Consider the following 18,679-nt stretch of genomic DNA (forward strand, 5'->3'; position numbering starts at 1 on the left):
CAATCTATTATCTTTTTGTATATTCATTCCATTGTCTTATTTGCAAAACTACCTCCGTTCACACAAAGTACCATCTGAGAAAGGAATATTGTGTTCTGAGGATGTCCACATTTAGTTTAGATGTTACTATCGTTACCTCTTTGACAGACTACAGAACGTTATGGAAAACATAAATTGTATTCTTTTTTTATTTAACCTTTTACAGGCTGAATTTTTTTAAACAAAAGTGGTAAAGTTTAGGCCACTAAAATAAAATTAAACGTAATGATACCGTTTGGGAATACTGGCATGTAAAAGGAAAGATTTTTTTTTTGCACTAAAAAAATATTTGAAGGAAATGAACAAACTGTACATTTAAGAGCTCATTCACACGACCGTATGTGTAAAACACTGCATGAGTCACTGGTCTGTGTGTCCTGGCAGAGAGCCGGCTATTGCTGCATATGGCAGTAAGTGCACTGTGCAAGGCAGCATATCTTACACATGCGCAGTGTGACTTTTTTGTCTTTTTTTAAAAAAATTCCCTGCTCTCTGAGGGCTAAGTCACACGGGCAAATCGGCATCCGTACACCGGCGCCGATGCGCCCATGTGACTGACAGAAGACGGCCGTACCTGAAGACGGCCGTCTCTTTTCAGCGCTGCTGAAAGAACACATGACCGGCAATGAAGCCGGTCACATGTTCTTTCCTCCGGCGCTGTAGAGAGACGGCCGTCTTCAGGTAGGTCCGTCTCCTTCCTGCAGTAACACGGGCGCCGATGCGCCCGTGTGACTAGGGCCACTTACTGCGATCTTTTTCACGCACATATCTACATGCACTGTTTACACACTAATGTAAATAGATTAATAAAGTCCATGTACTTTCATTGACTCCATTCACTGTGGGTCACATGACCGTGCATCGTGTGCATAATATGTGCTGAAATCACAGTTGTGTGAATGAGCCATAAGAGTGCATACAAATATATGGTATAACAGCGGGCCAGGGTAATAAATAGAAACACTCATCTCAAAATAACTAAATATTTAAGTATAGCTGCACATTTATTCCATGTTTGCCTATGCTATTAATTTTTGTGAAAGATCGTTGTGAGTACCATAAATGTAAATGTCTATTGTCTGGCAAACTGGGATCTTCCTCTATTCTATCAAAAATACATGATGTTAATGCGAGCTTTCGAATCAACACATGGTTCTGCTTAAATCAAATAGATCTGAAGAGGCATGCATATTTATACACACATACTTATGACAAGGCACAGACATGGATGTGATTAATTTGCATTTTAAAGAATACTATAACAGAAATATAAACATCTTTAAATAGTCACTGATAAAGATGTGAAGGTTTTATGGTCCTTGAATTAGTGTTAAAGGGTCACCAGGCCAGAGTGTTATCTGTGCTATAGATTTCTCATACTTCCCACTCATGCATGAACCCTCTTGAACAATTTAACCTTTTGTTGAAATTGTCAAAATTGTTATAAGTTTGTACTCCCAAATTCTTCTATGGCTTTTGTGATTTGAAATTGTCTTTCAGTATAATATCTTCTATGTCGTCTGTGACTAGAAAAGTACTCTGCCACAGGTAATTCTGTTTTTTACTGTTTAATTGTGTGGCGATGAGACCTATCATCGCTTTTAGTTTGTGTCCTGTTTCTCCAAGATAAAGCCCCCAACGGGATGTTTACTGCACAGTATCAGGTACATAACATTGGACGAGGAACATGTGAACGTCCCTGGGATCTTATAGTCCTGTTGTGTGTTGAGGATTTGTATCCTGTCCGCAGTCAGTACATGTGAGCAGGTCTTGCAGCTCCTTACATTACAGAGATAAGTTCCTTTGTGTGTTCAGAGGGCAATTCACTCCTGATTATACAGTTCCTCAAATTTAGAGGTTGCCTGTAACACAGAAGCGGAGGTTCCAGGAATAAGGTTTTCAGATGGTCATTCCTGTGTAGGGTATGGTGGAGTTTCTTTGTGGTTTTCCTTAGTATCTATAGTTATGAATTGTAGGTCATTACTAGGAGGTACGCAATCATTTTCTTCCTTTTCTGTGTATTGTAGAGGTTGATTTCTGGGTATCCTAGTGGCTCTGTTGATTTGGTCATCAATTGAGGTGGAATGGTAGTCCTGATTTAAAAATGTCCTTTTAAGATGGTATAAATGTTCCTCTCTGTCTGTTGGGATGGAGCAGATTCTGTTGCATCTGATGGGCTGGCTGTAAACGATTGACTTTTTGATGTGTTTAGAGTGGAACCTGTCTTATCTGAGGTATGTGGGCTGATCAGTTGGTTTCCGGTATAGGGATGTCTGTATTGAGAAAAGACATAACAAGTTCTACAAACCCCACTTGTTCCAGAGAAAAGTAAAACCCACTCTTTAAATGGCAGAAACCAGATCACTATAATGTGGAAACAAATCCTTACTGGCCCGTGCTGGCAATCGGACAGATTCTTGGACCAACAATCTGCATGAATACCAGCCATTTATCATCTAATCTATAAAAAATGTAATTGTCTAAACCAAGGGGCCCTGTACCATTGATATTCAATTGGTGGGATTTTGACTGATGTGAACCACCTACGTAATTCTTACAAGGGAAGGGCGGTGACTCCGTAAAGCATTCTGCCCCTCTGGCTAGGATTTTTTGGAAGCTGCATAATTAGTCTATTATAGCCAATGACCAACAATGCAGACTCAGTTGATGAAGAGGCACAAAGTTTACTGTGAATCACTGCCACAGTAGTTGGGCTTCCACCAGTCAAACCTTGATGGCATATCCTAAAGAAAAGTGATAAATCGCCTTTTATTTGCACGATACTCTATCTATCCTGTCTGTCCTGTCTGTCTGGAACGCTATATTTTCTCCTTAGGGAGAGCACATGAGTGAAGAGACTTATAAGTCCATTCATGCTCCTATGGGTAATATGCAAATAATGGAGATCAAACAATACATCTGCAGCACCACCTATTGGAAGGCAGCATTCCTTCAAGTCAATGTTAGACTCTTTATACAAGCCTTGTAACAATGACTGGGTATTGGATTCTGGATTAGCTTTCAGTTCCCAGTCATTGCTATAAGGCTTGTATAAAGTCTAACATTGACTTGCAGGAATGCTGCCTTCCAATAGGTGGTGCTGCAGAGGTATTGTTCCACCTCCTTTTTTTTATCTATCTAATCTTCCCACTTTATATTTTTGAACCAGGTTTAGATGAATGAATATAAAATGCTAATGATTGTGACCGCATTTAATTTGCAAAGTATGGACATTCTTGAGTTCTATAGTTCCCTGGAGACTGCCATTAATACTACTGATATTGCCAATGTCCCCACAAGCAATAATAGATCTCAAATATCATTTTTAAGTTTAAATTACACAAGTCAATTCTAATTTAAAAAAAAAGATTTACAGTTCTCTACAGCGATTTAAATACCTTCTTCTGCTGAGTCTTCCCTTCTGAGCCAATCAGACTCTTACATCAAATACATGCTTGCTAAGAACTATCAGATTACCGAGTTGATGAGCTGCATAACCAACTAATTTAGGTAGCTTACCAAATGTTGAAGTCAGGAGACAATGAGGAAAAGTGTTCTAGTCATATACCATGTTAGCCTACCAGGAATTTCACTAGTTCATGGAAGGTGTGGTGTAAGGTATCCCATCGCTGCTGTCAGGGCAGTAATGGGCGTATTACTGTCAGAGGTCCATGTGTATATGGGGCCAAAACTCACATGTGAGATGCCACTCATCATTCACGGCATGGTTTCCTATATGGGTAAATGCAATGAATAAGTGTAAATGCAATTAGTGTTTTGTCTTCGCTCCCAATTAATTATATGGTATAGACCTAATAAACATCTTATTATCCCCCTTTTTTTCAAAATTGATGGCTGATTGCGGTTGAGAAGAAGTGTTGTGGCATTCCTCTCAATTGATGGCAGCCCTGACGTATCCAATTTTTAGTGTTCATTTTACCCCTTTTACTGTACAGAGGTGAAATCTGCAATTAATATACAGCAAAATCCACATGTAATGTAAATCTGCATTTACCACAAGATCCACAAACTATTTTGTGTCCCATGTGAACCTACCTGGTGCCTGCTGGGGCATTCCTGAACCTCAGAATTTGCAATAAAAAATTATTCCCTTGGCCACCAATGGCTATTCTGTAGCGGTGGATACAAAATGTTCTGGATGTTATCATTTCCCTTATAGGCTATGGATACCTATATGGACATTTATCTTACTTACATGCATCTATTTTGTGCTGAAAAAATGTTTTCAATAGGGTTTAATTAAATATTTTTCACGGTTTGGTTTCTGGAGCTTCTATATATCACTATGCAGAGTAAGCTGAAAACTGACTTTCTCTTCAGATTCATCCGTAATCGCTTAGAGGGTTTGTCCAGTTGTCCAGTTGTAAACTATTAAGGGCTTAGCCTAAGGAAAGGCCATTAATAGTTAATCAAGTGGGTCTGAGACCCCAAGATTCCTGCTAATTAGCTGTTCAGGCAAATGTGCTTGTGCATTGAGATGATTTCTGGAGGCAGCTCCGTTCCCCCTACAGTGCTTCAGCTTATATTACAGGCAAAATTCCCATTGGAGTGAACAGCTTGTAATACCAAGCCTGGCCACTATACTGGGAATGGAGCGATCTGCTTCCTATAGAGATCAGCTCTGCATGAGCACACAAGTTAGGTGATCAACTGATTAGTAGGTGTTCCAGGCAGTGGACCCCCACCAATCTACTGTTGGTGGCTTATTCAAAAGATAGTCCATCATGGTGTTCGCGCTACCAAGGTCTTGGTGGTATTCTGGAAGCTTACATTCTTTTTTTTTTTTACTGAATTTAAAGATTTCTTATTTGCTCATGAATTTCCAAAATGTTGATTTCTGGACATTTTCTTCTGTTCTCATCTCTTCCTACAGAATGACAGTGATCAGCTTCTTTGTACTCTTACTCAGCTGGGGATCGATGGGACTAGAGATGGCCACAGCCGTGGTAGGTTTTTATACATTTGAAGAAGCAATGTTTGAGATTGTTTTGTGAGTTCATACAATACACAATGTGTTATATTATGGGGTTAAAAAGTATAGTACAGTTTATCCAAATTTTTGCAGAAAGAATTGAAAGACAAAAATTTCATTTTTCTATAGTTTTATGGAGGAAAGGGGCTCTCTGCTCACAAGTCAAGTTCTATCTGCTCATGTTTTTAGTTAAAGACCCAGATTATGGCTCTAGATCTGAGGTCCTCTTCTAAGGAAATATGCAGTATGGATCAATTCCTGCTCCACTTCTGCTTACACTCATAGAAAATGAATCAGACATTGATGATATCAGTAGTTTTAGTGCTGTGAAATATCAGACACTGTGAAAGCTTTCTAGACAAACCAGGAATAGACCCCCCTTATATATATATATATATATTTATTTTTATTTTTTTTATATATATATTCTCAAACACTTCAGGGATTACAAAATTATTGGGCACCACATATTATAAAGCCATTGTACCATTTTGATCTGCAAAATTAAAATGCGCTAGCTGCTTTGGAACCTTGATGTTGATGGCACCCTTGAACACAATATAATGGAAGCAAATTTACCGCTATCGACTATCTTTCTTTATTTAAGGATGTCACGTCATATTTCTCATTTATATCTATTTTCCTTGCAAAGCCAGTGAGGTTGCCCCTCAAAGGATTGTGACCAGTTAACCTGTTACCTTCCACTACCAGGAAAATACACTGAATTTTACTAGATGTTAAATGATTAATGTAACCAAAACTTTGAATTCTGAATATACCACCAACTACTAGGATACCCAGTAGATATCCATCCATGCCAGTGTGACCATACTCTAGGGGGGACTCATTACTGATGAAGTAGCCTTCTATGTGACAAAACATTTGTGTTTCTACTGGAATGGTCACATCTAGAATAAGTGATATTACTGCACCATGTTCCCAAAGGTTTACCTACTTGAAGGGCAGCATTCTTGTGATGCCCTACAGTACTCTTCTGGGAAGGAGGGAAGACTGAAGTGGAGCATTAAAAATATTGCCAGAAGATAATTGAAAAGATGTTTTACAAATGGAGTTCAACTATAATATATGTCCAGTGGGGTTATTGTATGGTTTATGGTATGATTGCACTATGCCTCCTGTTCTTCGATGGGCCAGTTATCCCCACTTGTTGCAAACTGAGAGGGACAGAATCCTTGAACTGAGAGACCTTAGTTTTTAATTCTATTAGATCACGAAGTGTGAAAGTTGAAATGTGAGCACTGTTCAACGTTGTGAATGACAGAAAGAGGTGCATAGAGACAATTGGACACCACATACCAAGCCTATGGCGTCAAACAGTGTCTACAAAAACCATCAGTGGGTGCTTGTACTACATTGGGCTACAAGCCAGATATCCAGTGACAGGTGTTCCATTGACCTGATGCCAATACTCATAAAGACTAGTACGATGCAGAGCAAGACTGCAATGGTGGATGAATGACTCAACCACATGCGAACAGGCTGCATGAGTGAACAGGCAAACTCTGTCATCGTTTACTCGTGTGAATGATTTATCGCTCCGTGTAAAAGAAATCTAAGGACTCCTTCACATGGGTGTATGCGTTTTATTGCATGCCTCAGCGCTGCATTTCTGGGGAACAAACAAATTTTTTTGGGTGCATATCAGCATATTTTACTGTAATTTTTGTGCTCACAGGACATGTTTTTTGGCGCATGGGCACTACCATGCCCTGATTTCAATGTCTATTTAGCCTAATGAGTTCCTCGTGTTCTTTTTCTCATGGAATTGTGCCGCATATTGCACATCCCGTTGTGCATCGCGTGCAGAGTTTGCGCACCCCCATAGACTTTTACGAGGACCATTAGTAAGCAAATGTACACAAAAGTACAGCATGCTGCGTTTTTTCGTGTACACGAAATGCGCGCAAAAAGAAGGAGGAAATGGACCCGTTAAAATCAATTCTTTTCTCTGAATATTGCACATGCAAATAGGTGAGCTGATTCCTGCGCATGACACTCTTACTGAATACTCAATCCAGAGATAAGTCCCCCCCCCCCCCCATCCTTGGTGCCTGAAGAAGCCCAAATGTCCTTCTGCCACATAAGAAGCCTGTAAGGCCTTGTTATAATTTTACAGTAGAGCCCAAGAGCTTTAAGTTACGCCTCTGCCTTTGACAATGGAGCATTTTCCTTCCACATTTGTATGGAGATGCTCACTTTTGGAACATTAGCAGATTTGTAATAAATCTTTGACTGAATACGTCATTGACAATCAGAGCTTCAAGAGTCCAGGCAACTTGTCTCTTGAAGACAACCTCCTGGAGTGTTCTTTAAACTGGGGATATAAGTGTAATCCTCAGTTTTTGTATGAATCAATTGTCAGCAACTGTGCTATGTCTTTCATTTGCTCTCTGCTGGAGGGTCCTCCCGCCTCAACGCTATTCTCTGTCCTGCCCGTATGCCCATCAAGTCCCGTGAAGCGAGATAATTTAATTGGTCTATTTTATGTGCTGGGTCAGTGGTTTCCCCACCCCTCACCCTCTGTCACATCTGTCAGCTTTAATTAGCCTCCAAAACTAGGTATTAATGCAGTTCTGCTGAACCAGAATCACGCTGCCCAATTCACAGACACCTCCTCTGCCTCCCCAAGCCATGTTTAACTCTCTACGGGTCTCAAGTTCAAGCTCATTACTACTATGGGAATAGTAAAATGAAGGTGCTTTCAGTCAATGCATACTGAACTGTGAAAGCGTTCGTCTGCTTAGTCAATTGGGATAACAGCGGGATGTTCTCCAGCATGCGGAGACCACATAGTCATAGATTCAAGAATGGCCTTGTCAATTCCCATTCATTGTGGTGTGATGTCTTTTTTTTTTCTTACCCGAGTTGAAATAATAATGCAGTGAACCCTTTGGAATTTTCCAGATTCCTGCATTGATTACTGAAAAACGTGGTCTGCATGTTATCTAAGTTACAATTATAGACAAACACAATTTAACTGAAGTAGTAACACATAAACAATAGTACACTTCATATCTTTTATTGAGCACATTGAGTAAACAGGTACTGGTGCATCTTTTCTCCACTGGAACTACGGGTGGAGACATGGGTATGCAGCCCTGAGTTAGAGGGGACGCCTAGGTGATGGGCACAGGTATGGATTGGCTGCCGCACACACACCTCCCCACGTGTACCACCCATCCACCTGGCTAGTTCACACCTCTCCCGACCAGATGGCATCTCCGCTTCGGTCCCCCCCCCCCCCTGGTGCCGCGCTCACACAACTTTTCTGCCGGACTGCCCTGTCAATTCCCAGCTCCCGTCCCCCCTGCTGCTGCACACTGGCATCTCTGCTCCTGACCCTCTACCGCAGTGTTCATACAGCTCCCTGCCGGACTGCCCTCTCAGCTCCCAGCTCCTGTCCCCCCCCTCCCGTGGCCGCAGCATCCGGCCCCGCTGTCACTTTCTGCACTGGGCTCCCTCCTGTACACCACTGCCACCACCAACCCCGCTCTCACCGTCCATGGCGCTGCTGGTGGCCAGCTCTGACAGCTGCTGTTCAGCCGGAGGAGCAGCTTACAGCAGCCCGTCCTGTGGCCAGCTCTGCAGGGGACTGACAGCTGCTGTTGTTACTCTCCCTAGTGGGCTCCCATCTCCACAGCACTTTCTCCTGCCATCCACTGTTGCAGCTGTCTGTCAGAGACTCTGTCAGTTTCCCCGTCCCCCTGCCGAATGTGAGCCACTGTCTTCTGCCAGCGTAAATTTACCCAATTGGCAGCTGTGGGTGTTCCATAGCTCTTCCCTGGGACATACCAAGGTCTCCATCCATAGTTCCGGTGGAGACGAGATGCACCAGTAACAAGTAAACACCCACAGTGCAGGGAGAAAAAGTAAGTAAAATTCTTTCTCTAAAAGCTAATTGGAAAAAGATGTTTCCATTAAGAAGATGAGATTAGAGGTGTAGGTTTCACAGGTGCTTTACCCATTACATAAAGATACACAAAGCCTGGTTACTGACCAAACTGTTCTAAAGAAAGATTGGATAGTGCAAACCATGCCTCGATGCAACTTTCAGAATGTGTGTTATAGAAAAGCAAATAGGAGATGGTATAGTGCATCTACAGCATCACCTGTTAAAGGTAACTTTCCTATAAGTTAATGCTGACATACTAACACGCATTATAAAAGGACTAAGGATATAAGCCAAGCAGGAGTCTTCTCCAGAAGGAAATGATCACCATGTATAGACAGACTGTTTGGAAGATCTTGGCCTTTATCAGTGTACATTAGGTTTCTAACTGGGTGTGTGTGAGGCCTTCGATGTGAGTACTGTTTCTCCTTGTGCAGAGCGCCACATAAGAATGAGGAGATTTATCGACCATGCAATGCTTTGGGAGATGTAAGTGTATAAGCTCTTGTGAACACTGTCATCACTCCTATTGTTGAAATTGTTTATTGGTTTAATGCTACGTATGTCTTATTTTCTGTATGCTCCCCCTGACTTGTAAAACACTGTGGAATATGTTGGTGCTATATAAAGATTTATTTATTATTATGTGTCACCTATTGAAAGGTAGCTTCCTTATAAGTTAATGCTGACTTTTCAACAGGCCTTGTAACATGAATCTTCACCAGAAGGAACAGATAACCATGTACAGACAGGTTATTTCAGGGTTTTGTCCCCTCATTAGTGTTCAGTGGATTTCTGGCTGGCAGGGTTTTTGAGAAGAAAGTGTACAGTGATAGGTCTACAAAAAGAGACTGGAGTAATACCTGACTACAGGATCACATTACACAGGTTTTGTTTGTAGTCTGTAACTAGGGACACACAAAGTTTTGCATAAAAAGTGTACATGTGAAGTGGTGGGATATTTTTTAAATAGAAATGCTTACAAAATGTCTACTTTTTTTTGCTTTAGTGCAGTGGCATACATAGAAGTGAGGGTGCCCCATAGCAAAGATTAAGATGGGCCGCTTATTAAGGCACTGGATTTTGGCACTCAAAACAGTCTGGTATATGTTCTCCCACTCCTTTTCCATGACCCTTTAAGACATTCCCCAACCCACTTGCTTTCGAGCAGTTCAGCTCCTCTGGCAGAAGGAGTCTTGCACTGGTTTGAGCCAGCCAGTAAAAAAAAGGTGGTAAAACCAAACATCACTGGGCCCCATAGTAGCCGCATGGTCTGCCTCTATGGCACGAACGCCCTTGGTTTAGTGTAGATGCATTGGAGGAATAAAACATTGGATGCAAAGTCTACACACCCATTAAGCTGAATTAAAAATAAGATTTAATAACCGGTTTTCTTTTTGTTTCTATGCAGGGATTAAGTGACTTTTGCACAGATCCAGATGCATATGTGTTAAATCAAACCCAAGTGATCACAAACATCAGTCCAGGTAAGACAAAGATATAAACCTTCATGACTATACCAATGTAAAGTTAGGGTGGTTTCACACCTGCACTTGGGGTTCTATTTTCCTGCTCCAGTCGGCGAGAAGGAAAGTGGAATCCCCATGGCTGAACTGGTCTGCCTGTGGACGGAACTGTATAGCACCAGACGGACCCATTGACTATAATGGGGTCCGTTGAGTTTCCACTCAGCTGGCTGGCTTTTGCACAGAAGGAAAAGCATTGCTTCTGATATTTTGAGATGGATCTGCAATGGAACCTCCAACGCAGATGTGAAACAGGCCTTAGAAAGCAATTGTTAAATGTGCATCTGAATATCATATTCCCAGTGTCTATTTATTCATTTGTGTCCTCATAACTTTGATGTTGAACTAGATCCGGAATACTCAGCCCTATTATTCAATGTATAGAGATGAGTGTATTATAATGATGCATCGTTCTTTCAATGTGTCTGAATTGTGATACTCTGCATTTGGTTGTCTACTATAGAGTATGCAAAGATGATCACTCAAACTGTCGTTTGAGTGACGTTTGAGTGATCATCTGTCAGTGTAAATGGGGTATAAGCCAGAGATCAGTCCAGGAAGGACACAATACATCAATGGGATATTATTTGTTTTATTGTGAGTAGCCAAAATACAAATTTCCATCCGGAGTAGTGCTGAGCAACTTGGGAGCTTGGAGAATTCAATGCAGTAGAAATAGCAGAAAATGGTTTATATAAAGAACATTTTTTAATACATTTTTGTAGGATTTCCCAAACTATGGCAAATGGGATAAATGAGTGGATGGAAGAACAAGGGTAATAAGTAAAGGGAATATGCTCTTTAATAGTGATAGATAGTGTTGAGCCATTATTCAAATAATTGAGCGGGGAGTGACTGACCAGATTAAAAAAAAATTGTGAATCGGGACTCCTGATTTCTGATTTTCATTCAAAAATCAATAGGAGTTAAAAATTAGGTTCTCTAATTTGGTCTCCAAAATGTCCCTTAAACAGCAGGAGCAGTCTAGTGGTTAGCAGTGCTGCCTTGCATCTGAGGGGTCCCAGGTTCAAATCCCCAACAAGGTCAGATTCAACACTAAGCCAAGCCTTTCTGCTTATAGCAGACAGACACTATTTGATTATTTTTGCTAAAAATCAGACTGGGATGATCCAACTAGCAAAATGATAATTAGCTAGTGATGGATCACAGTTAAAGGGGTTTTGTCATTTAAACAAAACCCCATCTCCCAGCTGGTCCCTGCCTAAAATAACAACAAGGATATACTCGCCTCTCCTGGGGTCCTGGGATGCAACTCACACCCAGTGCTGGCATCAGCAGTGACTTACAGGTAGATGGGCCGGGCAGTAGCATGTGACCACTGCAGCAAATCAGAGGACACAGTGTCACTGTTGGCACGCCAAGCATCAGCGTTCATACCCTGGCCCCCGTGATGACGTCAGGAGTTTGGGGACATGACGCTGCCTAAAATAACATACGAGAGTATACTCGCCTCTTCTGGGGCCCTGGGACGCAGCTGATAGTCAGCACTCACTTCCCCGTAGACCGGCTGAGCAGAAGCATGTGACCACTGTGGCCAATCAGAGGCCACAGTGTCATGTCCACAAACTCCTGATATCACGGGGCCAGGGTGTGAGCGCTTATGCCAGGAGTGCTGACAGTGATACTGCATCCTCCGATTGGCTGCAGAGGTCACATCCTTCCATCTAGCCCATCTACCTACTGATACCAGCTGTCAGCTGAGTCCCATGAGAGATATATATACCCTTTGTTATTTTAGGCAGGGCACAGCTAGGGGACAAGATTTGGTTTTAATGACAAAACCCCATAGTTCTATGATGGCTTCAGCACAACATAAACATCAAAGTATAACCCTAAGGGCTCATGCTCGTGGCTGGGTCAGATTCCACCTGCGAACTCTTGCAGCGGAATCGGACCTGGCGCCCCCCAGAGACCCTATACTCACCTCTCCGTATCCGCCACGAGTGTCTTGCCCGGTGAGCTGGTGCACTTGTGCAGTGCAGCGTATGACCCGCTGGCACTGGGCGGTGACGCGGATTCTCGCGGTACTTTCACTGTGCTCACACTGTAAGTATCGCGGAACAGATGGCTTCCATTGCCTGCAATGGAAGCCGTCCACGCAATTTTTTGCATAGAATAGAACATGCTTCGATTCTCCCCCACGAGCGGAAAATCACAGTTGATTTCCACTCGTGGGCATGGGCGAATCATTTAACACAGCATGTCTATGGAAGGACATTGCTGCGGAATTCGCGCCGGGTGTCGGACTGCGAATTCCGCAGTGATAATCTGTCCGTGGGCATTACGTTGTCTATAACAAGTAAAAACTGCATCCGTTGCATTTGATTTGATGAGTTATTGTCAGTGATATCAAGGTGTCCATAGTGCCAAGCGTTATAGATTCTGGCCTTGCTGTTAGATGTACTACATTCAGTACTAATGTTTGCGCGTTAAATGGTAACATAAAAAAATTAAAACATTGTATTTTTACAATAGTGTTTTTTGTTTCCTACAATTTTGTCTACAGCTCCTATGCAGACAGGTACCTCTGTGGTCACACCTTGTAATCTGATCCTGTGGTCATACTCCCTTCCATTTGTCTCCTACTTCTTACCAAACTATTGAATGATGGAAAGTAAGAAAAAGGGGAAAGATGGAAACAAGTATGACTAGAGGATTATGTTACACATGGATCATTTGTAGTCTGCAATCATGGAGGCATAGGAGCTGTAGACACAATGGTAGGGGATTTATTGCTTCTTTCTTATGGCCCTTTTACACTGAATGATTACATCGTGCAACAAATTTTTATAACATTTTCATAACCGAAAGTAATTGATACGTTTCTGTAAAATTAAAACCTGCTGATTCCATGGGTAAAACTGAATAATAGCAGCACTTCTCATTTTCAAGTTATTTAACCCCTTAGTGACCAAGCTTTTTTTTGTTTAAAAAAAATCGTAACTCCTTTATTTATCCATCGACGTCGCTGTATTAGGCTTGTTTTTTGTGGAACGAGGTGTATTTTTCAATGGTACTATTCAATCTACCATACAATGTACTGAAAAACTTTTAAAAAGTTCTAAATGTAGTAAGATAAAAAAAAAACTAAATTCCGCCATCTTTCTGTGCGTCTTGTTTCTACGGCCCACAAACTGCAACAAAAATGACACAATAACTTTATTCTATGGGTCATGTTTGTTTTTTTTTTTTGCTGTACTACTTTTATTTTTTTTTTCAAAGACAGTTAAAGGGGTTGTCTCGTGAAAGCAAGTGGGGTTCAGCACTTCTGTATGGCCATATTAATGCACTTTGTAATATACATCGTGCATTAAATATGAGCCATACAGAAGTTATTCACTTACCTTCCCTGCGCTGGCGTCCCTGTCTCCATGGCTCCGTCTAACTTCAGCGTCTAATCGCCCGATTAGACGCGCTTGTGCAGAAGGGTCTTCTGCCTTCGGGTCTGTCCGGCAACAGCGGTGTTTTGGCTCCGCCCCCTTCTATGCATCATCGCGTAGCTCCGGCCCATCACATGTGCCGACTCCAGCCTCCTGATTGGAAGTCCTACTGTAAGAGCCATAAAATAATGTGATGGCTGTGATTGGTTCATCAAGTGCTGCAGTGATTGGCTGAGCAACAGGGCTCAAGAAGCAATCAGAGCCAAAGCTTCCTGGAGGCGGGGCTTTTGCACCCCTGACCAGGAAGCGCTGGTAGAATACTGCAAAAAAGTGGCAGGGACCTGCAGAGGAGATGCGTGGCGGAGCGGTTAGCGTCTGTTAGGTGATGTATTGTTTTTTGTTTTTTTTAAGGCAGCCAGGGCTTATTTTCGGGGCATGTTCTATTTTGGGATTGCATGAATATGCATGATACAAGTATTTTTCACAGCATTTTTCAACAGGAAGGAAGGAGAATCTAGTGGACCTTCTTTGCCTGTGTAAATAATCAGTAGTTACATACTAAAAAAAAATGCAAGAAGCTAAAAATACGCATTGAATACGCAGAGTTTTGGTGCGTGAAAATGTATTCTATTCATGTACCGAAACGGAATACACCCTTAGGGCTTCTTCAGATACGCGTATTTTAGTCCCGTTATGAGGCCCTTAAAAATCACGGCTACGTGACTGAATGAAACAAAACCACTGATTTCAATGGTCTCGTTTTCTCTGGCGGCATTCTCACTTGTGAATAGTACGCCCAAGAAAAGATAGGACTTGCCATGTCTTTCTCGCACATAGTTAATACTACATGCGAGAACCATGGGGCAGGATCTGTCTTCCTGGGTTTTGTTTTTAAACTTGTGTGGAATATAGCATAGTTTAAAAGGTACATAAAATAGATTTTTACTTTTTTCTTGCGTAACTATGCTCTGTAGCGGTGAGCGTGGTTGCACATATGCCCATCTGTTTAAGCCCTTAAGTAACAGAAGAAAGAACACTGATTAGTTACAGACCGTACTGGTTAAAAAAAATAAAAATGTTACCTTCCTTTCTTCACACAATAGTGGCACAACACGCTTGATGGTTACAAATCTCATGTCAGGCACAGAAGCGGAAAGGTTGCAATACAGTCTAGGTGGCATTACAGAACACAGCATGAACTATACAATGATCATAACCTTCTCTCAGGTCACTGTTGGCTTCACAGGAGCCTCAGACAACTCTTAACTTCAGAATTCACCACAGTCCGTGCTCACATGACCGTACAGTGTAAAAATTGTAGTGTTTTACTGGCGTTGGGAACTGCGTATCTCTGCATATTATTGCGTATCAGCATGCTCATGAACAGCGTAATTTATGCACGTTGTAATACACTGGCTTCTTTTTTTTTTTTTACATTTTTCTCATATTTCCTAGCAACATGTATAAAAAACACCATATATACGTAATATAATTGCGTATGTACTATGTTCAGAACGCAGCCATAGAAAACAATAGGGTTGTTCGCGCATAATACACAGTAGAACAGAACATGCTGTGTTCTATTTTATGTACGTAATATACGCAATAAATATATGCAACTGTGAATGCACCAATGAAAATCAATATTTTTTCATTGACCCCATTCACCGCATACTATAATACGCAATTTAAATACGTCCATGTGAGCCCAGCCTTAATCAATAATTCACAGTTTAAGAGCGGCGTAACACGAGCGTTAGTGCAAATACACTCGCCACAGCGTATTTTCCCAAGAACGAGTTTTGAAGAGCAACGTAATCAGCCTGTTGTGTGCGTGTCTGTGCATATTACAGTCATTTTTGCATGCGCAGGGCCAGTTCACACTCGCGTGACACATTCTTTTCATGGAATTTAATGGCTATTTAAGCCTAAAAAGGGTCAGCTGCCTTCTTTTCCTGCAATTTATGCCTACCTCTTGCGTAATTTCGCACCTACCATAGACTTCTGATGTAGTTTCACTGCGCAAAACTCAAGAAAATAGAGCAGGACCTATTTTTTTGCGCAAGGACGAAAATGCAAAACTTGCTTGTGAGAATGAACTCATTTAGATCAATGGGTTCTATTCTCTGTGTTTAGCATGTGCAGATTTTGCCTGCGCAAACATGGCCTTACGAAGGAGCCCTAACATAACTTTCTGTTCACAAACAGGAAGGTAAATGCTTCCCCCCACACCCATCTCTGAGAATGTTTTCCCACCTGTCCCCACCCTCCTAGCTGCCCTCTATCATACCCAGACTATGCCAGCACCTTAAAGCCTATTTAGACACAACGGTTATTGCTCAAAATTCGCTCAAAAGCTCTCTTTTAGCAATAACCATTGCATCTAAACATCTGCCCATCGTGCACTTTTCGTGCACTGTTCGTTCATCACTCACATCTAGTTTTCTAGAAATGAGCGATGACTTATCAGCAGACTGATATCTCAGTTGGCAGCGCTGATAAGATTCTCTCAGCTGGTATCCCACTGGCAGTGCTCAGTGGGACACCAGCTGAAAGCGCGGAGAAGAAAGGAGCTCTATACGGAAGACAGAGCTCCAGCTGTCTTCTGCATACCCAGCTCGGGGCGCTCAGCTGGTATACAGCTGAGCGCTCCAAGAACACAGCAGCTCTAGACAGAAGTCAGCACTCCCACTGTCTTCTGTATACAGAGTGAGCTTCATTTACACACTAATAAGCTGCTAAGTAGCTAATTGGCTACTTAAGAGCTTATGCAAAGTGAATGCTCAAAACTGTCACTCAAACTGCCGTTTGAGCGAATTTTGAGCAATCATCTTGCCGTGTAAATGCACACAATGATTTTTGCTCAAAAGATTGCATTTGAGCGAATTGTGAGCGATAATCATTGTGTCTAAATGGGCCTTTACTCTGGGAGTAGCCCTTTAATGTAGGGAAGAAGGGTATATACCTTAGGATTGTTGTATTGTGGGTATATACCATAGGTTCACAGCAGTATTGTGGAAACACTGGTGTTCTTTGTATTTCCTATGTGGCTATAAACTTGTTCCATGGGGCCGCATGAGTTTCTACCTGTGCTTATTGTGTGCGGCATCTATTGAATCTTTTAGTACAATGAAAAATGGCTTATCTAAACATTTCTGGATTGTGAACGAGTCTGGACCTAACCGGTTTGTTACATACTTTGTATTGATACACTGTACACTTTGTTCCAATTTCACTTAGTCAAAGTCAGTTCAAAATCTTTGCCCCTTGAACATTTCCTAACATGTAACAATTTTCTATTTTGTGTATATTTCAGATATTTTACAGTATTACGTCTCCTGTAACCAAGAAGTTACAAACCCCTTCCGCCAGGTACAGTTATCTGCTCTTTTCATTCATGAAAACTAAAAGTAACTTAAATTACACATATTGTTATAACCCTTTGGATACTTTGGGGAAAATGGCATCTTCTTCACCTTCCAGCAGCCTCTGGTTCCCCAACCTATAGACTCTACAAATTCTCAGAAACATCCTCATTCACAAACAAATGTCTAGACGGGGAGGAGGGGGATGCAGCTGCAGTTCTCACTTAGTGTTTAATGAAATAACATGAGGAGGATAGGCAATGTGGGACAGCAGGGGTAGATGTATGCCTAAAGCACACAGCATGGATTTGACATCACACCAGAAAGAGCCTGCCCACTCAGCAGGTATAGGGAGAATGGACATTTACAGAAACCAGCAGAGAGTAGAAAAAATGCCAAAGTATGCAGGTTATACATATCATTTCTGGCTGTGCAAGATATAATACTTATCTATAGCTGCCTTAGGAAATATTGGGATTTTTTGTAACAATGGGAAGGTTTCAAAGAGTAACTGCACTTTTTACAAACTTTTGACAAGTCAGAGCAGCATGTAAAAAGTTTTGATCGGTGGGGGTGCCGCTGCCGAGACTCCCGCTGATTACTCAAAGAAGGGGGCTACAGTGCTCACCCGAGTGCTGTGCTTCTTTGACTGTCTTTACTGCCTGCTGACTCCTCTCTGCAGCTGAAGATGGATGCATAGAAGTCTATAGAAGATGTCTATGTATCCATCTTCAGCTGCCAAGAGGAGCAGGCAAGCAACAAAGACAGCTGAAGGGCACAGTAATCGGGTGAGCACTATTTTCCCCTCGTTTCAGAGATCAGCAGGCATCTCAGCAGTAGGACCCGCACTGATCAAAACTTTTGACACATCAAAAGCTTGTAAAAAGTGCAGTTACTCTTTAAGCATTTCTCCTTAGAGACTTTAAGAAGCATAGCTTCTATTGGAGATCAGTGTAAAGATATCATACAATAGTCGGTTTGGAGACGTAGGAGACTCCATGTACCACCATACATCTTCCCGCTGAGTGCATGAGGCATTTAAAGAGGACCGGTCAGCTCTCCTGTCTTCTCTATTTTCCTAAAAACTTGTATTCTTTTAATGTCCAAATATTCTTGAGGAAAAGCAGAGGAATGGCACAACACAGATTTATGAGAAAAGATGGTCCAAAATTATTTGATGATGAATGCAAGTATTTACTAAAACAGAAAAGTCTGGGATGGTGACTGTCCTCATTAACAACATCTGATTGTTGTCCATGGTTTAACCCTTACCAATCTAATTTTGGATTCAGAGTTTCCTAGGGGGCTTTCTCTTTCCGACATTATACAACAGCACCATCTGCTGGCTAGAGCCAGTTTTGCAGTATGTGATGCGCCAGAAAAGCTCCGACAGCGGAGCGGCCGGAAATACATAGTAAGAATACCCAGTCGGACATTTTCCGACA

The 18,679-nt window shown here is 41.8% G+C and overlaps 1 protein-coding gene across 2 annotated transcripts in view; it reads left to right on the plus strand.

Annotated features, from left to right (window-relative positions):
* Positions 1-18,679, plus strand: part of TTYH1 (tweety family member 1) — a 162,414-nt gene that overhangs the window by 130,323 nt on the left and 13,412 nt on the right. For both annotated transcript variants that reach the window (XM_066607789.1, XM_066607790.1), the window contains exons 6-8: positions 4,934-5,006; positions 10,354-10,429; positions 17,186-17,241. In XM_066607789.1, the coding sequence (XP_066463886.1) occupies positions 4,934-5,006; positions 10,354-10,429; positions 17,186-17,241 (205 nt within the window). The remainder of the gene's footprint in view (positions 1-4,933; positions 5,007-10,353; positions 10,430-17,185; positions 17,242-18,679) is intronic.

This window comes from Eleutherodactylus coqui, chromosome 6 (genome assembly GCF_035609145.1).
Source record: "Eleutherodactylus coqui strain aEleCoq1 chromosome 6, aEleCoq1.hap1, whole genome shotgun sequence".
Taxonomy (NCBI): Eukaryota; Metazoa; Chordata; class Amphibia; order Anura; family Eleutherodactylidae; genus Eleutherodactylus; species Eleutherodactylus coqui.